Below are 19,202 nucleotides of genomic sequence, written 5' to 3'. Positions count from 1 at the left end.
TGTTAGCACTGAATTTGGGTGTAAAGAATAGAATTTAAATGCTCCTGTACCTTTCCTGGAGATGTATTCTACCAAATCACCTTGCTGCAGGGGGCTCTGTCGCGACAACGTAGGTATTGCTCAGCGCCGAAGTTAACCATGGTGTGGTTTTTGCATATTTAAGCATATTAAAAGATTTGAAAGAATTAGGGTGGTTTTTCCCTAACATTTTAAGCTATTCCTAGTGAGGCAGAAGTTTTGCTTGAGTTAGTAAAAAGATCTCCTCCCTCCCCTCCCGCGGTTCGAGCAGACCCTCCCTCAGGCCGTGCCTTTGGGCAGTCGGGATTTCACAGGCCGGTTTGCCTGGACGCTTTGCGGGGGCGCGTTTCCCATCGGTTCACGCTACAACAGCAAGTGCCGACTACGGCATTTCTCTTTACTTCTGCCGACCAGCAATTCCTTCCAGGGGCAGCTCGTACCCTTCCCCCTCCGCAGGCACCGAGGGGGCGCGCGGCCGGCTCTTGGCTCTGCCGGCTGCGGCTCTGAGGTCACTCACAAAACTAAGCTAACCCCGGCCGGCGTCCGCTCCTGAGTAAATCACGGCACCGCGTCTGCGGGATCGGTATTTCTCTCGCTAAAAGCTGCTGTAGAGATTTGCAGATTTCCCTTCAGCCTTTGTTTTCCCAAAGTGTGTTGGGGAGAAGGGGTGGGTCTAGTTCCGCTCTGCTTTATTCCCAGTACTCTTCCAGCTCGCCCTGCGTCTCAGAAGACCCTCTCCCACCCCAGCGAGGCTCAGAAACCGCCCTCACCGGCTCAACTTGAAACCCAAGTTCAGCTGCCTGTGTTTCATTGCAATACGCGTTTAAACCTCAGATTCTTTAAGGGTTTTAATATCAAACTGATACCAAATGTGATTTGCAAAGTCCAGTTGTTTCGCGGATACCTCTGTATAAGCAGACCGCTTCGAAGAGCTGCCCTTGTCACTAACTTTATGTGCGTTGTAGTAGAGCGTGGACCGTGTACGGAAGTCAGTTAAAAATGTTTACAACTTTTGTATATATTATATATAAAACTATCTTTTGAGAGAACAATCCGTGATTATGTATTTTCAGTGTCCGTGTACCAACTGCAACTTATTTTCAATAAAGAGTTAAAAATGAATAGAAGCGGCCTGGAAAAAAACAAAATTTGGTAATACTTTATTTAATCAGGTGAGCACAAGGAACGGGAAAACCGCGGCATCAGGCCAAAGCGATCGCTCGCCTCGAGGAGACCTAGCGCAGCGCCCACCCGCCGGGAGCGACGCGTCTGCCACCAGCGGGGACTGACTGAAAAACCGAGGGAAGACGCGAGGTGCTCCCGCAGGGAACACGCGCTGCGTCTCCTGCCACCTTCCGAAAGCAACGGAAAAGGGCAAAGAGCCGACGCCGTCGGCCGGGGGCTGGCGGAAAAGGGGGCAGCGGGCGGCAGAGCGAAGCGCCGCCGCGGGCGGTCGCGTCGCGCCCCTGCGCTGCGCGAAGCGGGAACACGGGGGAGTCACTGCGTGTCATCTCTTCATGCATTTTATCATCAGCCATGCAGCTAAATAATCCTCCCCCTCCCCCGTTGGGGGCGCGGAGCTTGGCCCTGGGCTGAATACAACACGGTCAGGTATTAAAAAATGGCCTTAATGATTCAGAAAAGAAACCAAAAGCACTCGGCCGCCCGACAGCACGCAGGGAAAGCTGCCTGCAGCCAGGCCTAGCTCTTCCATAATACTCCGAGCTCAATTTCATACAAATGATGCTTCTATAAAAGCAGTGTTTTGTCACTAAAGATCACATAAATTAATTTCAACTTTATTTCTACATGTTAAAAATAACTAAACGTGGTCTGCCAGGGTGGGAGAGAGTCAGACACCGCATCACAGCCGTGAAAGCGTGCTGTGGGGAGGACCCTTGTCACTCCGTCACGTCAGCGCTGCCGGAGGAGTTACTTCAAACGATGAATAGATTCCCCCTCCGGCCTCCGCGAGGTGGAGCTGGGAGAGGCCAAGCCACGGAAGCACAGCTGCTTCAGAGCGGGTAGCGCCAGGGCAGGCGCGGGACGCGAACGCTCCGTACAGTCTGAACAAGTTATCCTCGTTAGTGCAGACCACTGTAAACAGATAAATGCACTTCAAGGCACTGCAGATAAACATGGTCAGCGATCAGCAGCATTTAATGTCCCAACGTGCTGTTGTTTGGAGCTACCACCAGTAATACATCCAAGAAATTAGAAACATGGCAGTCATTAAATAAAATTATGGTGAAGTGTGCTTTACAGGAAGTAAAGCCTTAACGTTATTATTCTACATGCAGTGCTACAAAATAAGTCTCTTTAAAGAACACGTTACAGAAAAGGTCAGAGGCAACTTCAAATCTCACGGTCAACTAATCACACAGATCAGTCCCATTCTTCAAGTAGTAGAATTAATTCCGTTCTCAGACAGGAATAGTCTTTGCGCTATCAGCAGCCCCACACTTACAGACACGCGGCCGTAACTGTCTCGGCAGCGAGTAGCATCTTTCCTGCACCTTTGTACCCCTGACTACTGCGATCTCCGTGGTCACAGAAATAGCACACACACAGAAAAATCAGAATATTATAAGGGAAGGCAGTTTTGCTTCCGTTCGTTTCAGTGATTCATCATCTTCTCCCATCCCCCACCCCCCCAGAAAAAAAGAAAGAAAAACCCCGAACCAGGTGGTTATTCCCATATTGTGTCCCCTATCGGTCTTCAGATCAGAAAGGATTTTCTCAGCTATTGCATGTTACAGGAGAAAGGTGGCCCCTGCCTGCCCGCCCTGCCATTTCAGCCTACTTCTACTCAGGCGTTTGGGAAGCTCAGACTTTGGATGCTCGTTAGCTACGGCGCAGTCCAGTGATCCCTTTGCGCAGTATTTATGAATGGCACTGAGAGGGCTCGCCGACGGTTACCCGACTACTCAGCCGGCCCCGGCTCTCAGCCACGCCACACCGCCAAACCTCATTCCAAAAAGTGCATATTCATAGGCAAGAGACTGTTTTATTGGTCTTCAGGAAAGCTAACTGATGATTCTGCTGATCGCTTGTAAGGAAGGGAACTCCTCATCCTCAATATGCAAAGCTTTGTGGGTGACAACGTCCTGCTGAGTCAGTACTTGCTTACACGTCGGGCAGATACAGCAGTCGAGATCAGAGTTGGAGTCTGTCTGCCAAGCGTTCTTTTTGTTCTTTTTGGATTTGTTTGAGCTTTGTTTTTCTTTGATTCGGAAATCGTTGTGAGCAGAGAGCAGTTCTTGTTGCTTAACTGTGTCCGGCAACAACACCAACAACTCATTAAAAATTTTCTTGAAGTTATCTCCAAGCAGTTCTCGGCAACTTTTGTAATACTGAGCCGCAGAAATCAGACCCTTCAGTGAAAAAGAGAATTGGAATAATTAGAAAAAAACCAAATATATTAAAAATCTCTCTCACAGGGATTCACATTCTCCCAGAGAGGGGGGTGTCGAGAATCCAGAGGCCCTTGCCCACTCACCTGTCTGAACTGCCCAGAATGAGTTTTAAATTTATTGAACTTGGACTCATCGCTTTGAAGAAATTCTTTAATAGATTGTATCAGCTGAATGTTCCGTCGCTGGAAGTTTTCGGGTATCAAGTACGATCCGTGACGGGATTTTGGCCTGCATTTGAAAAGACCAAAAGTGACTCTGACGTTGCTCCGTGTTACACAGAGCCGCCGCGGGGTACGTGTGGTGCGGCCGTGCTCCTCCGCAGGACGCGCTCCCTTCTCCACCCAGCCGCGCGTGCGGTCACTCTAAGCAGCACACAGCTACCCTGACGGGACGCTGCAATGCGTCCTGTGGAATTACTGTATCAGATTCCAGCTTTGCCTGGGCAGAATATGTAAAATCCAAGTTTAACATAGGCTCGACTAGCCCTTTTGTAAGCCAGGTTTACTAGAGAGACATGAGCAGCAAAGACTGCACCATGAATAGAACTGCACAGATTGATACAGACGCCTGCATTAAATTTAAACACACATTTTCCCCTCCCCTTTTCCTGTAAGCCCAGAAGGGCCCCGGCCAGAGACCAGCTACTGCAAAGGTCAGAGCAAAAAAGGCGTTCAGGGGTCACCAAGGAAAACACACTTCAGCGCCTTGCTTCAGGGACCCAGAGAGAACCAACAGAGAGGTTAAAAAACATGTTGAAGCTTCAGATTTCCAAATAAATCTAGAAAAGGCGAAAGTCTGAGCTGCCACACTGCCCAGGTTTTCACTTCCTCAGACTTGCACCCACACGACGCTCGTGCTGTGTTTTACGCAGCTCTCCTGACTCCAGCGGCCGCGGGGACCACGGAGCGACGGGCCTCTGTGGCTGCACCCCTTTAGAATAATCCCCTCGGAGCATTTCGTACGTTGTTTGGAGCCCATGCGACATAACTGCGATGTAACGTGTAAAGTAACTCTAACTCAAAGTACTTTTACTTACTCTTTCAAAGATGTAGTGACAGGTTCGGAGAGGTTGGTGGATGGAATAACAGCAAAACCTGGGGGGGGTTTACTGACAGGCACCGACAGTCCCGGAGGCGGAGGAGGGCTCTTTAATAGCACCACAGTGTTAAAGCCTAAATGAAAGCAGAGAACGGGCAGGAAGTTAGAGCGTGTATCTGTGGCACCCACATACCACCGTCTAAAATTAACACCAGTGGTCTGAGGTACTCTCCAGAAGCACTAAGTAAGAGCCAGTGGTACAGACACCACTGTATTTGAAAAAACCTAAAAATTAAGAGAGGTGGAAACCTGTTGCCTTAACCGTCAGGTCAAGAAGCACTTCAGAGTGGCTGATGTTACTCTACAGAGAAAGTGCTTTAATTAATAATTTACTTTTTCAATACAAAATAATTTTATAAAAAACCCCACGCAAACTCACAATGAAAACCACTTTTGCGTTATTAAAGTGAACAGAAATCACTCCAGAAGTCACAACAGCACTAGGCGTCGCGTGTTCCGGCGTACTCCACCCAGCAGCATCTGCAGAGCAGCACACAGCCAGCTACGCACACACCTCCCGATGCCACGCTACCCTCATTAAAAGCACCGTAAATCCCGCTTGTTGCTACGTTACCCTGGTTTTACAAGATTACAGCACTGCTAAAAGCGAGAGCACTAAATCTCTGCAAACACAGAAAGCAAGCGACCAAGCCAGCCAACCGGTAAGTACCAGCAGGCCCGTGTCGCAGCTGAAGAGACTCCCTTTGCCCACAGGGGCTTCCAAACTAGATCTTAAAGCACAAAAGTCCACGTATGCGTCAGCCGTGACTCATCAGAAGAGCAGTGACAGGTAACGACCGGCTGCTCGTCACTGAGGCACCCCCAGAGAGCAGACACCTGCAGCTGCACAGAGCTGCGGAGCTCTCCCAACATCGCCACCGCTTTGACCGCGTTTCACAGGGGACATTCAAGCCGCCCACGTCCCCCACGCTGCCTTTTTAAACTCCAGAGGCTAACCTAGCACGCGGCGGCAGAGCTGCTCTTCGCACGAGAGCCAGAAGGTGCAGCTTATACATCTCATCCGCGTGCCACGACGCTTCCCGAAGCTACAGGCAAGCAAGGCTGGCCGCGCCCTGCAGCACTTACCTGGTGGCGGCGGCATTCGAGCTGGTCCTGAGCTCCCAAGAGCTGGGAAGTCTTCCTGAGGTAAAGGGCATTTGTTAGTCACTGTGGGCTTTTTAAGGCCAGGGGGCTCTTTGGGCGTACTGCAGATCGCTAATGATTTTTCCGAATGACCATTCATGACGGCTGCGGGTCTGTCGGGGGCGTGAAGAGCGGAGGGCGCGTTTGACGTCTGCTCCGCTTCTGGCAGCTTTTCAGTCGATGCCCTGGGAAACGATGTCTCCTGTAACGGGTGTGGGGACGATAGACTCTGCTTCTCAACCCCCACCTTCTTTTTCTTGCTCACTTTCGTGAAAGTTTGTGAGGTAGAAGCCGCCAGCAAGGACGATACGTCAAACATTGTTGGCGTGTTTCTGATCTCCTGGGTTGTCAAGCCGCTACCGCCGTCTTCGTCGTCTGACTGACAGAGTTTATTGCTCTTCTTGCTTCCTTTAGTGCTATTCAAGGAGGGTGTTTTTTTGGCTACCTGGTTTACGCAGGGGTTGCTCATGGCTTTGACCACGTTTTTACCGGAGCCATTGTTCCACGCAGAGGTGATGTTAGTCACTGTTTTATTGTTAGGCCTCATTTTGGACACCAGAGCTGGAAAATCCTCCTCTTGGAAAGCCGTTTTCTTTGCAGTCGCTGTATATGTCAAAGACATGCCAGAGGAGATGGTGGGTGCTGCAGAGGATGACAAGCTCGGGAAATCTTCTTCTTTAAGCTTAACCGCTGCTAGCGGGGCAGAGCTGCGAGAAAGGAGAAGCACACCCCGTTACAGCGGTGCTGCCGAGGCAGCACAACTCCAACAGGCAGAGCGAGCGCTGTACCTGCCTGCGCTCTTCCTCAAACCACCACTTAGGGTGGCACAACTGTCCTAGCAAACGCACTCAGGTCTGTAAACTGTGCCTGGAACGGGTCTCCCCCTCGGAGTCACGCTAGCCTTGCCGCGATATCAGTACTGCCTTAGCGCACCGCGCCTCGGGCAGAGCTCCGCACACAGGCGCGTCTGAGCCGCCACATCCTGCAAAGACACCATTCTCATCACCACTGATTTCAGGAGATGATGGATTTTACACCTCACAGTATACAGCTCCTTCAAGACAGGCTACCGAGTTAAAAATGGCTGGAATAGAGAGCACCGAGAATTTCCCTGAAATTGCACCATTAAAAGATCAAGCCACGAACTGAAGCAACAACCGATGCTGTTCATGCGGGTGACTGGCACAGAAACCGCTCGAGGAGAAGGGGGCCAGGGCCGGGGGGAAACGTTTGTTGTTTAAAGTGATCTGTAAAGTTATTTTCTCCAGAAACGCAGAACATAAGTAAGTTTCTGAAACTGCTTTCTCATTGCCGCAGCCTTGCAGAGACTTACCCTTGCAGAGGTCCTGCTGCTGAACCGATTGCTGGAAAGTCATCTTGGCTTAAAGCACCGTTAGCAGCTGCTTCTTTTGGAGTGTTGACAAAAAGAGCAAAGAAATGTTGTCAGCTACAATCCATTCATTTCAGAGTGGAAGCTATCAATGAACATGACAGCAGCATTAACGAGCCCTATTTTCAGCAGCAGATGATGTCATTAACTGTGACATTCCAAAAGGACAAGTTAAATCCATGCATCACTATTTCCTTCAGTTAACCGCATTCGCCATTACGTCATCGCATACGGGCTGCAGCACGAAATTCGTGATACTTAACACGAGCAAAACATTGGCTGGTAAGTACTTTGTGAGGGAACCCTCGAGAGACCGAGACGCCGATGCCCCCACCTTCGACCAGAGGTTAGCGCTCAGCTGCCCGCACAGGGTCAGGGTGCTCCTCGGAGCCTCGGTGCTCCGAGTTATGCTGATGCTCCACTTGGAAAGCTGCTCCTCGGAGCCGCCCATCGCACCTCTGCTGCACGGATGCCCAAGCTGCTCAGCAATTAGCCCCTGGGCAGTCATTTTACATGAAAACATACCTCGGTCCTAATTCAGATTTGCCTTAAAATCCAAACCCAGTGCTGTGGACTGCAGCAATTCAGGGACAGACCGGCAACAGCTTTGGCGTGTGTGCAGCAAAAGCTGGGCAGGCAGCAGGGGGAGATAACTTGGCCCGTCAGCCCCAACTGGGCTGTTCCCATTAACCAAACAGAGCGCTCGGTTCGTAAGAAAAGCATATAATCTTTAAGTTGGATTCATGTTGTAGGAGCAATACAACAGTAGAAAATAGATTTGGAGCAACAACAATATCAAAACACCACCGCATCATATTTATTTGCCCCAAACTGGACTGGGTCAAAACAGTTAAAGGTTTGCTTTCACCGGTTATAAACTTCTACTGAGAATAACTTGTTCTCAAAACAGGAAACTCAGCTCAAGCATCACAATAAATCAATTCTTACACGCCTGAGTAGGAAACGGCACGTTCTAAGACGACACTCATTCGGATGGAACGTCACACATACTGTCGCACGTTAATTGCGTTTGATATTCCGACCCAGCTCCATTTCAGGTATAACCCGCTGCAGGAATCCCGGCCCACGCGGACACGGTTCACTGCAAATCCGTGTTGCTGGATTACAACTCTGCAGAGCTCTACCCAATTCCACCAGCTTTTGAGAAGACCACGTGGCGATCCCCGCTTTTGCCAGGCTGGTCTCCAGACCCATCCTGCCCCCCTGCAGCTGCAGAGCACGTTCAGCACTAACCTGTAGCGTCGTTTGAAGATTTTGGCACACGTTTGGAGCTCAGCACTTCAGAATCCCTCAAGTCCTCCTTTTTACCTCTGCTGCCGCCACCGTCCTCTTTGTCTTCTACGCGTTTTTTCTCTTCTTGCCGTTTAGCTGCTACAGATGCCCTGACTGCTGCTGCAACGTCCCGGTCTTCTTCTTCCCTACAGGACAGGGCAGATTTTCTTGGTCACACAGTAAGGATTACCGAGCGTCTTTGTCTCGCTCCAGCTCTCACCTCTCCGGCATCAGGCCCAATGACTGTCCCTGATCTGGTGCTGCCACCTGCTGAGAAGGCTAAAACAAACCCGCTACTCCGAAACACCCTGGCGCCGGCTGGTGAGACAGGCAACGTTCACCCCCTGGATTTGCAAAATTCTACACGTGGTAATAACAATCCAGGCCAGAAGAAACCGGGGTGAACTGGGAGAGACAGTACCAAGGATGGATGGGGACACCTGTCTCTCCCATTCGTGTTCAAACACATGGAATCATACTTGTAGGCCACAGCAATTCTTTGAAACATGGTTTGTCATGAACTCTCAACACATGCACGATCCACATGCGACACCAACATATAAATAAGTGTTTAGAGATGGACTTTTTCCCCCAGTGAAATCACCAGAAATGAATCAGCTGACCGTCCAGCCAGAAAAAGAAGAAAAAATACATGTGCAGTATGTATAAAGCGCTCAGGTCTTTTGTGGATGAAGAGACATATAAATGCAAAGTTTCATTTCAATACTTAACCCTCTTCTTTTTCCAAAGCACTCAGTCTGGCCACACAGAGATCTGTTAGTCCAATGAAAAGCATGGTCCTTAGAATAGGAGCTTCATGATTACCCAGACCAAAAAGTCCATTAAACCTGCAAACGCTTGTCATTCGCTTCAGAAAATCCTATTTAGAAGATTTAGCATAAAAACAGTTGCTGAAATTAATTTAGGATTCTGAGTATCTAACCCACAAGTCGAAGATTACATTGTTTGCTTCCTGGGTCAATTCCAGAGAGCTGAAACTTCACGCACAATAATTTCACTTTGACAAAGCACGTAGTCAGCACACAGGCTTAGACTGAAAGCTAGTTCTGCTCTCGAGGATTCACTCTGGAGGCTTCCAAATTTTGTACCCACTTCCATCCTACCGGTCCACCAAAACACTGTTAATTGGTAAGTAAAAAACAACGCTAAGCAGCAATTAAAATCCACAAAATGTTGGGCTACTCACCTCTTATACCTCCAGCTGCCTCTTCTGTTTTGCTGACTTCCTCGGCCGCCCAATCTGCCCGACCTCCCTTGCCTGTTATACCTGTCAACTTCTTCATAGTCCTCTCCACCTATAACACCTAAACAGGAGGGAGGGTTGATCACGCTAAGTTACGTCTCTAGTCTGGGCATCACACTATGCCTGGAAGAAGCAAAACTATACTAGTACAAACAAATCTATCTTGATTTCTTTCTGATGATGACGTAGTCTACACAACCTTCAGGACTGCTACATTAAAATATATTTTGCGGTATGTGGATTCAGTGCATTGTAACCTGCGATGTGAGTTTTGAGTAGTTTGGTTTTTACGCAGAGATCTCTCTACATACGGTTCCACACAGAAGAGCATGTATGGAGATCTCTGCACTCCTAAGTGGGCGTGCTACTCTGGGCTCATGCTCCATGTTCACCACTACGTTGTATTAACTGTAATACAAGTAATTCACGTACCTCCAAACTGGAAAAGTCAGCAATTTTCCTAAAAATTCTATTACCATCATTAAACCCACACATGGAGAGAAAAAAAAAATGTTAAAACAATTTAGGTAGGAAGAAACAGCATGCCCTGGCAGCCCAGAGGGCCAGCCGTGCCCTGGGGGGCATTGAGCCCTGCATCGCAGCCGGGCGAGGGAGGGGATTGTCCCACTCTGCTCCGCGCTGGGGCGGCCTCACCCCGAGTGCTGTGGGCAGCATTGGGTGCCGCAGGACAATGAGGGTATAAAGCTACTGGAGAGTGTCCCGAGGAGGCCACGGAGCTGGGGAAGGGTTTAGAGGTGAAACCGTGCGAGGAGCGGCTGGAGTCCCTGGGTTTGTTCAGCTGGAGCAGAGGAGGCCGAGGGCAGCCCTCATGGCGCTCTGCAGCTCCCTCCCAAGGGGAGGAGGAGGGGCAGGGCTGGTCTCTGCTCTCTGGTGACCAACGCCAGGGCCCGAGGGAATGGCAGGGAGATGTGCCAGGGGAGGGTTAGGCTGGGCATTAGGAGAAGGCTCTTCCCCCCGAGGGTGGTGGAGCCCTGGAACAGGCTCCCCAGGGAGGCATCACGGCACCAGCCTGGCGATATTCCAGAAGCACTTGGCCAAGGCCCTCAGAGACACGGTGTGAATTTGGGGTGTCCTGTGCAGGGACAGGAGCTGGGCTCGATGGCCCTTGTGGGTCCCTCCCAGCTCAGGGCACTCTTTGATTCTGATTCTATGCCATCTGCTCCATCCCCTCACTCAAAGCAAGGCCAACTCTGAACCTACATTAGGTTGCCTGGGGCCCTGGCCAGTTGAGTTCTGGTTATCTTCAAGGACAAACTCAACCCCTCTCAGGGTCCTGTGCCAGGGCTTGCCCACCTTCTTTGGGAAAAGCTGCTTCACAGCTAGGAAATGTCCGTCAAAGCAGTAAGGATGCCTGTGTCTCTGTCCCCCTCGTCCCCCAACCACGCTTACCCTCACTCCTCCTCTGGTGCCTAGGAGCATAGTTAAACTGAAGGTCTATCTGCCGGTTCTGCCTGGCCTCTGCCCTGTTCTTGCTGTGGCAGGCTGTCTTGTGTGCTTTATAATCTATTTCTGTGCGGAAAGCATGAGTAAACTGCTCTGTGCTGCACCGCCCCTCTTCGCAAAGGAAGTGCTTCTCGCGGAAGTGTTCACGAAGGTATTCGTAATCGCTGGAAAGAGAAAAGAGGCAGAGCTGCAACCTCCCCAACATATTTGTTGGGAAAGCTTAATAGTGACTAACGGTATCTGGTTACTCTTACGAAGTGAGGACAAGCCTAGGCACTGGTTCTTTATCCCCAGGCAAGCTTTCCAGGTGAAACCACTTGCATACAATCAACATCGAACTTAACGCACGATCCCAGATGTGAAGCTAAACCTACTGGCTGATACTTATCACATCCAGCTGTACCTAAGGCCTGTATTTCATAAAAGGAACTTTACTTCTATCTGCTTTGCACAGGAACTCTAGAGTATCAGAGGTAATGCACTAGACGGCTGCGGACATCTGCTGTCATGCTGCAAAATGTAACATTTAATGTTTAACATTAACGAAGAAAGCTTTAAAGCATGAACTAGACAGACGGTGATTACTTTGGCTGTCGGCTGGAGGAACAAGAGAGGGTGCAGCCCACCTGCTCACATTCTTGCCTTCTGTCTTCCAGCACTACTCTCCCCAAAATTCAAAGCAGACCCAAGCAATTTCTCCTCAAAATTTAAGCTACAGCACGAGGAATAAACTGCTTGCACAAACCTGTAGTATTCCTGAGCACCATCAGAGTCACAGAAATGACAAAAGTAATGATCTCGTCTTAGGTGTTTCAGTAACTCGTCATTATCCAAATAACGCTCGTCGCAAAATTTACAGAGGGGATGCCCGCGGTGAGAGGTGTCGTCTGGATCCCCATGGATTCGATGACGGGCGAGGTCCTTACGAGAATACCACTTCCGTTCATAAGTAAAAATCTGAAGAAATAAATATATTTGTATTACTTCTTGTGAACAGAGAAGGAAATGGAGCGAGCCGGGTGGTGCACAGCTTGTTCATTTGTAGGAGTGGAAGATTTGCTTCAGAAAGATGCAATTTGACAACCAACACCTAAAATTTTTAGTGAACAGGAAACAAAACTCAAGCAATAGATCCAAATTAAATCTGACTTGCATTTCACTCAGTTTGAACATTGGAAAACAGATCTAATTCACTTTTTTCCTCCACTTTTTTTTGTGTATTAACATAATGCAACAAACTTTAAATTATAAACTCTGGTGGGGAAAAAAATCCTAAATACATGTTTCTGAACACACAGTATTTTGTATACTCAAACTAAAAAACCCATGAGCCAGACGCGAGCTGGTTCACCTCCCTCAGACAGCAACCATCCAAGACAGCTACGTACAAAGGCTGCAGTTCAGCGAACAAATTTGGTGTTATAAGCCAATCTTCTGTCCCTACTAATGCGCGAGCTATTTTGGTAGGAAGGGTTCTGAAGATGCCAAAAAGATCAACACATCCTTGGGAACAGAATATCCTTTGTTTCTTGCCTAGGCGAGGAGTGTTAACTTCTGGGTAAAGGTTCGCTTGGCTTAGCTAGGGTTGACCAAGTGAAGCTTCTGCGAGTTTAAGAACTTCTTGTCAGTGGGTGCTAGTAATATGGAACCTTTTTCTGTGAAATAAAAATCTCTGCAAACATCTGACATTAAAAGCCAACAAGTTCTACTGTTGTTTGTGCATTCTCTGGGAGAGACAGCGAACAACAAGTTCCTTTAGTGCCGGCTACTTAAGCTGACCGTGGAAACACCAGAGCTCTAAGGACACAGCGACCGAAAGAAGAGGTTTTGCCGTCCCCGACCACTTTCCTTGAATTAGCTCTAGTGATTGCACAACCACAGGGAAGAGTCAAATCAGTTCACTGAAAGCTAACCCTGCAAAGTAAAAAAAACCCATATTGGTGTTCATTCAGGTCAACCTGACCACTTCTGGATCCTGTCCCTTTAGGCAGTAAACTACAGTTCCGTTGGCATAAACCAACTGTGGCACCACAGCAAAAATGCATTTCTCCGATTCGAAACATAAGTACTTTCAGAGAAGACAAACACACATCCAAAACCACGTGTAACGAGTGCTAAAAATACACTCTCATGCACTAAATTCCCTCCTACAACAATAAGGAATGGTGACAGCTATTAGACACGGAGGTTAGCAGTCCTAGAATTCATTAAACAGTAGCTGCCGATTTTGTTCAACATGTGATTCAGAAAAATACAAAACACACTCCAGCTCCAGGGAAAGGTGGAGCTCTGACTTTCAGACCATGAAAAAGCACTGCCTGACTGATAAACCACCAGCCCTTCTCAGTGAAATCTGGGTGGGATTAAAAAAATAATAATACAAAAGGATGACAACGGTGACGGTGAGAGGAGTAGTTCTAAGGTTCAACACACCTGACCTTTTCAGCCACCAACAACTCAGCTTTCCAGTAACTGTTTTATCTTTAGCAGCTTGTAAAAAGCATTTTAAAACAGCCCCTGGTGAAGTTTGACATGTGTACGTCAAACTTAGCAGACCTCAACTGCAGGCAACAGTGAGTTTCTTTTTCCAATCAAGTCAACAAGACACAGGAAGTTTGCTCTGAACAAATAAACAAGATAATGAAATATATTTCATTAAACCAGCAAGATGGATTCTCATCCTGTACACGATCCAACTGTAAATGCTACGTTGACTCTGATCTGAGAGAAGAATCCATCACGCCATGATGCATTCTGCTCTCTGAACCAGCACCAAATTTTTTCTTAAGTTACGGTTTTAGCTTGTAAAGTCTTAACAGACAACAAATCTCTACCAGTTACAGTTGTAACAAAGTCTGCCTGTGACTCAGGATTACCTTGCTATCAGTTAGGGTTTGGCATTTACACACGTTGTGGCAGAGGAGCTAAGATCAGAAGGTTACTAATATGGTTGGGCTTAATTTAAAATATAATCCACTGAGAACCTTCAGGCCTTCTTCATTAATCAGTTTATGGAAGAAGACAGACTTAAAACAGAGCAACTGGCATCACTGCAGGCAAAGGAAACTTAAGGAATAAATCAGCGCTGTTCAGCCACACCCTTCCTCCCCCCTCCGAGTCCTCTCGTGGGTCACACAAGGAAGCACCCCTCCTCCCCACACATGGAAAACATAGAACTAGCTCACCTTTAAGTGTTTAACACAGAGTTTGCAACAGAAGAGTTCATGCTGCTTCCTCATGTGCTGTTCCAGATCCGCAAAGGTATTGAACGGCTTCGCATCTGGACACAAAGAGCATTCATGCTGCAGCAGCTTCCTACGGGACGAGAAAGATTTCCTGGAAATTACTCGATTCCCTCTCAGCAACTCAATACCTTTATCGAAAAAACAAATGTTCCGTCAGTGGCGGGAGGCTGCATTTTTACAGCTCCCCCGGCAATGTGCAGTGAGGTTAACGTCCTGCTTATTCCAAGAATACTGTGTCATCTGTCAGGAACAGAGCAGAACCAAATCACACAGAGGCCACGGCTGTAAGAGAAGAGCCGAACAGTCACGGTGTAAGGAAGATGCTGCCACTATAAAATTTTGAGTGGACTGTAACACATCCATGCAACAAACCCTTTGGTTGTTGAAGATTCAGCCGATATATGTGACATTCACATCCCATTGAGTTACATTTTCTACTCTCAGAAACCAAAGAATACGGTGGGGGAGATAAGAGAAGGCCCACAATGGTTCCCAGCAAGAGCCGCAGGCAGGGCGCTGGTCTCAGTGGGAGACCCGACTCCCTCGCACTTGACTGCTGCCCACGGAACCATAATCTCAGCAACTCTCCAGAAATCGCATCATCAAGAGCAGGTCCCAGAGCTGGTGTGTAATTAATCAGAACATGCTTCCAATGATTCTGCTCACCAAACCCATTGCCCAGTTCCGTAAATATGAAGTCACACAAAACCGTATCAGCAAAGCGACGTTCTTAGCCCAAATCAGGTTGGATATAATGCATAATTCTCCAAGAAAAAGCTATCGTTGCCTGCATGGTTTCACCTTTTTTTCGCTCTCCTTTTAATTATCTTAAAGCCTCCACATTAACCACGTTATGAGAAACATTTTTAGAACGTGATGCTAACGCCGCGTATTTTACTCTGCACTGGTTCTTTACTTCACCCTTTTTCTCTCCCTTTTAGAATTAAGACCTCTGTAAGCAGACAAGGTTGCTCCTCTTCTCATACAATTTCGGTACAATTGCTTTCGATTAGTCCTTGTGCAGCACAGCAATAAATAGAGTTATAATAATAGTTCAGTCTTTCCCTATTTCCACAGCAGCCGTGCAAGGAATGAAAAGCCTTTCAGCAAGTTTGCTGGTGCTAAAGAAGCAAAAAAGCAACTTTCAGTGACAGAGCAACGCTCGCGTATCACGCGCCAGCGAATCTAACGCTCCAGCCTTGAGGAGCTGCTCCCTTTGCTGACCGCGGCACTGAGCACTCACGCCAACCGCGCCGCTCCAGCCTCTCATCCTAACAGAGCCTCCTGCGCCACACGGTGACTAAGGTACATGGCACGGCAGCCACTCTATTCCCATGAAACAAAACCACGCCGCTGTACTAAGGCATCCATTTCCTGCCACGTAACGCAGGTAAGAATATGCTGCTTTAGGGATACGTTACAGAAAGGATTCCGGGACTTACCTGTACATTGCATAAACATCTCCATCCGTAAAATAAATGTCGTATTTCTTCTCATGCTGCAACTGGTTAAGTGCTATCGTTGAGAAAGATGTAAGCTTGCGCCCGAAGACAACCTGCAGGCAACGCAACACAAGAGTCAGCGAGAGCACGCTCAGGCTGCGCAGGCTTTGGGATTCCAGACAAAGTCCTCAGCACAGACTTTGTTTGTCGGGAACTCGCCACAGCCTGAGGCTTGGACAGCCCTTGCAAGACTTTGTGTCGGTCCCAGCTGCTCGTCACCACCCCCGGTTACTGCCCCACAACTGTCAGTCAGCGACTGACAGTTCCTTATCAACTGTCGGCAAGCAAGCCAGCTCAAACCAAAGCGGATTGGACTTGCCTGGTCTTTGGATTTTGAACTAGATTAGGAAACTCTTTTACAGCCTGTTTTGTTACCACAGCTGTGCCAAGAGTAAACATCTCCAACCACTTCATCCCCTTCTGGAGCGAAGGCCTGTCAAGAGCCCTGCGCTCAGCTCCCTCCTATCTCCTGGTGGGAGATCGTCCAGAAACCTGCAGTCCCTCAGCGAGAAGGGACATTACTCAGGGTCTGACTGGGAAACCACCGTTTCTTCTTTCCTTAGCCACCAGGAAACAAAATGCTACATCACTTCCCAAATTATTCGTACCACGCACCCCTTCTAAGGGAATCTGCTTGCTCACAATTGCTCCCGCAGACCTCGGGTCTCACCCTGCAGCCCCTGACGATGTCGCATCCTTCTTGAGGAGCCACCTACACCGGTCTGCTCCGGCACGCATTCCCAGTCTGGGAAGCGCTGGGGTAGCAGCAACATTTATGAAACAGCTGGAGTTACCTTCGGCAGCTCAGAAAGGCTGAGGCACAAACAGAGTAAGCATCTTTCACTTCTTACAGTAAACATTGTAAACCTAGAAACACCCAAAATCCTAATAAAAGGATCAGTTATGCTTTTTCAATTCAATTATATAATACACACACAGTTTAGTCTTGCTAAATCACTCCTCTACCCTTGTTAGGGCGAAATACCATGGAGCAAGTCTTTTGTGTCTGGATTTGTGGGATTTTTTTTAAAGCTTTCTTTACAGTGGGGCTACTTCTAAGTTCAATGAAACAAAAATACACCCAACTTGCTGAACTATCAAGCTTAAAATAACACGAATACAAGTTTAAGTTTGGTGGATAAATGACAACTATGTCCAACTCCAATTATTTAAAAAATTTCGTTTCAGTGAAATTGTACCGAGGTTTCATTTCAGCCCAGAGTGAGCTTTAGGAGAGAGGAATGAATTGCTGAAAAGGAGATTTTATCACAGGAGTGGAACACAGTTCCCTACAGCAGTTCCAAGAACAACCTCACACACACATATAACAAGCGCACACTGACAGATCCTCCGAGCCTGATCCAAGTATGTGTCAGGGTTACTTTACAGGTCAACGAGGAATCCTTCCCAGCCTCACTGCAATGATTATGCATCACTGAATGCACATATTACCATAACAAGTATATCCTGCTTTCTCCTCCATCATGTCCTGTGCTGCCACTCCTCTCCATAGCTATATTTCCTTCAGACATTCTCTCACCCGTTCGGCCTACGCCACTCTGTTTGACACCAGCTGAGATTTGGTAGCGTGGTACTTGCCCCTTCTAATTCCACGCACGCTAGGCAAATTGAGAAGCCTGGTTTTAGGTCCTACATATACATTAGTTTCATTCAAGAGCAGTTTTGATGTGATTTATGCCCCCCAATATCTTTTTTTCTTTCCTTTGGGCTGATGGGTGAACAGACAGAACAGCACTGTAGTGTCACTTAAAGACAAGGGAACAAAAAAGAGCACAGCCATTAAAAATGACCTCCCAGTCAATTATAATAAAAGGATCACTTTAAACAGTTAATAAAGGAGGGAGAAAGATGGCTGAAGGAACCAAGGTTCAGGCCACAAAACACAGTAGTATTACAGAACTGAAAAGCTCTTGAGATTTAACAGCCCACCTGTGACCGAAAGACAAGCAGGTTTGAGGATGAAGAGCAGCATCACAGCTTGCTTCTTCCTAAGCTGGGAGAAGCAGAACAGCAGCTCCTCAGAGGATGATCGGAGATAAAGTTACTTTCATGGAGTATGTTTCCGTACACAGAGGCTACTCACGTGCCAGTAAGCTCTGTCTAAAAACCACACTGACCTTTCTGGCCTCCAGAAAGTCTGAGGCAACTTAAAAAGCAGCCAACGATGACAATTTACCTGGTGGGGGGGACTCTAGAAGAGCCCCCTCTCCTGATATATTTGGTTTATTTAATTTCCTAAACCATCTCAGCATATTTCGCTCAGTGCTAGTACCAATTCTTTTCTTCTTAAAGGGTTTGTTTTCCCTCCGCATCGCTTCTGCAAAGACAAACTCTCGCACAAAGATTTGCTTTTTTACAACCATCCTCGAACAACTTCTCCTCACGCAGCTCACCGCTACGCCGAGCCCTCGGCTCCCTCCGCACAGCCCAGCCACAGCGTCAGCGCGACTTCCCTGGCCCCGCGCCATCGCGGGGAAACAGAAACCTCTCTAGAAATATTATAACCGAGGGGAAATTCCTTTTGGAGTGGTTCAGAGACCACTCGCGCCAACAAGAACCGGACGCACAGCAGTGTGGCGTGCTGCGACGCGAGGCGTGAGCAAGCCCTGGAAGAATACAAAATATGTTCTTCCCACAAGCTCAGAATCAAGTCAGGAATTCGGCAGGATGAGAGAGTCATCTGAGATTGCCCAATATCAGCTCTGGAGAGCAAGCGCTGCCGATTTAAGGAAAAAAAAACACCACAAAAAATTCCCTTTGAGTTCCATTTTCTTCGCATTTTGTTCCCAAACCCCCTCCGGTCTCCTCTGAACAGCGGCGGATTTCATGAGTTGCTCCGTAGCCCAATTCCTGCTCCAGCCCGGTCCAAGGCCGCCCGTCGCCGGCCCCACGCCGGCCCCGAAGCCTCTCCCCCTCCCGGCCCCAGGCCAGCCACAAGGCCGCCGGTCCCCGGCCCCACGCCGGACCCGAGGCCTCTCCCTCCCGGCCCCACGCCGCCCCCGTCCCCGCGGCCGCCGCCCCCGGCCTCACCTGGCCCAGCTCCTCCCGGCACACCGCGCAGTACCGCACGCCGCACAGCGCCCGCATCCGCACCGAGCACCGGTAACAGATGGGGTGGTCGCAGCGGCCCAGCGCCACCACCTCCAGCTCTCCGCAGCACAGCACGCACGTCCCGTCCGCCGGGCCTCCCCCCGCCGCCGCCGCGGCACCGGAGGCCGAGGCGGCCATGGCGGCGCCGACCCGCCGCGGCCTAGGCCCAGGCCCCGCACCGCCTAGCAACCGCCCGCACCATAGAGAGGCGGCCTAGAGCGCCGCCCGCCCCAAAGCGCGACTCTCCGCCCGGCTGCC

General features: G+C 48.9%; 1 protein-coding gene across 3 annotated transcripts; it reads right to left on the bottom strand.

The window, feature by feature from the left end:
• Positions 1-1,151: 1,151 nt before the first annotated feature.
• Positions 1,152-19,170, bottom strand: ZNF598 (zinc finger protein 598, E3 ubiquitin ligase). 3 transcript variants are annotated; one of them, XM_075104647.1, is made up of 12 exons: positions 18,885-19,170; positions 15,774-15,886; positions 14,272-14,401; positions 11,832-12,043; positions 11,033-11,250; positions 9,566-9,683; positions 8,320-8,504; positions 7,009-7,078; positions 5,619-6,382; positions 4,471-4,606; positions 3,518-3,662; positions 1,152-3,392 (listed from the first exon to the last, which is right to left on the bottom strand). In XM_075104647.1, exons 1-12 carry the CDS (start codon positions 19,080-19,082, stop codon positions 3,045-3,047), a joined length of 2,637 nt encoding a protein of 878 aa, XP_074960748.1. In that variant the 5' UTR covers positions 19,083-19,170; the 3' UTR covers positions 1,152-3,044. The 3 variants fall into 3 exon arrangements, with proteins under 3 accessions (XP_074960748.1, XP_074960747.1, XP_074960749.1); XM_075104646.1 differs by having other exon boundaries at positions 7,009-7,081; positions 18,885-19,169; XM_075104648.1 differs by lacking the exon at positions 18,885-19,170 and having other exon boundaries at positions 7,009-7,081; positions 14,272-14,459.
• Between the last annotated feature and the right edge of the window lie 32 nt (positions 19,171-19,202).

This window comes from Phalacrocorax aristotelis, chromosome 10, assembly GCF_949628215.1.
Source record: "Phalacrocorax aristotelis chromosome 10, bGulAri2.1, whole genome shotgun sequence".
Classification (NCBI taxonomy): domain Eukaryota; kingdom Metazoa; phylum Chordata; class Aves; order Suliformes; family Phalacrocoracidae; genus Phalacrocorax; species Phalacrocorax aristotelis.
Note: the sequence above shows the minus strand (reverse complement) of the source record. Positions and strands in the feature narration are given on the sequence as shown.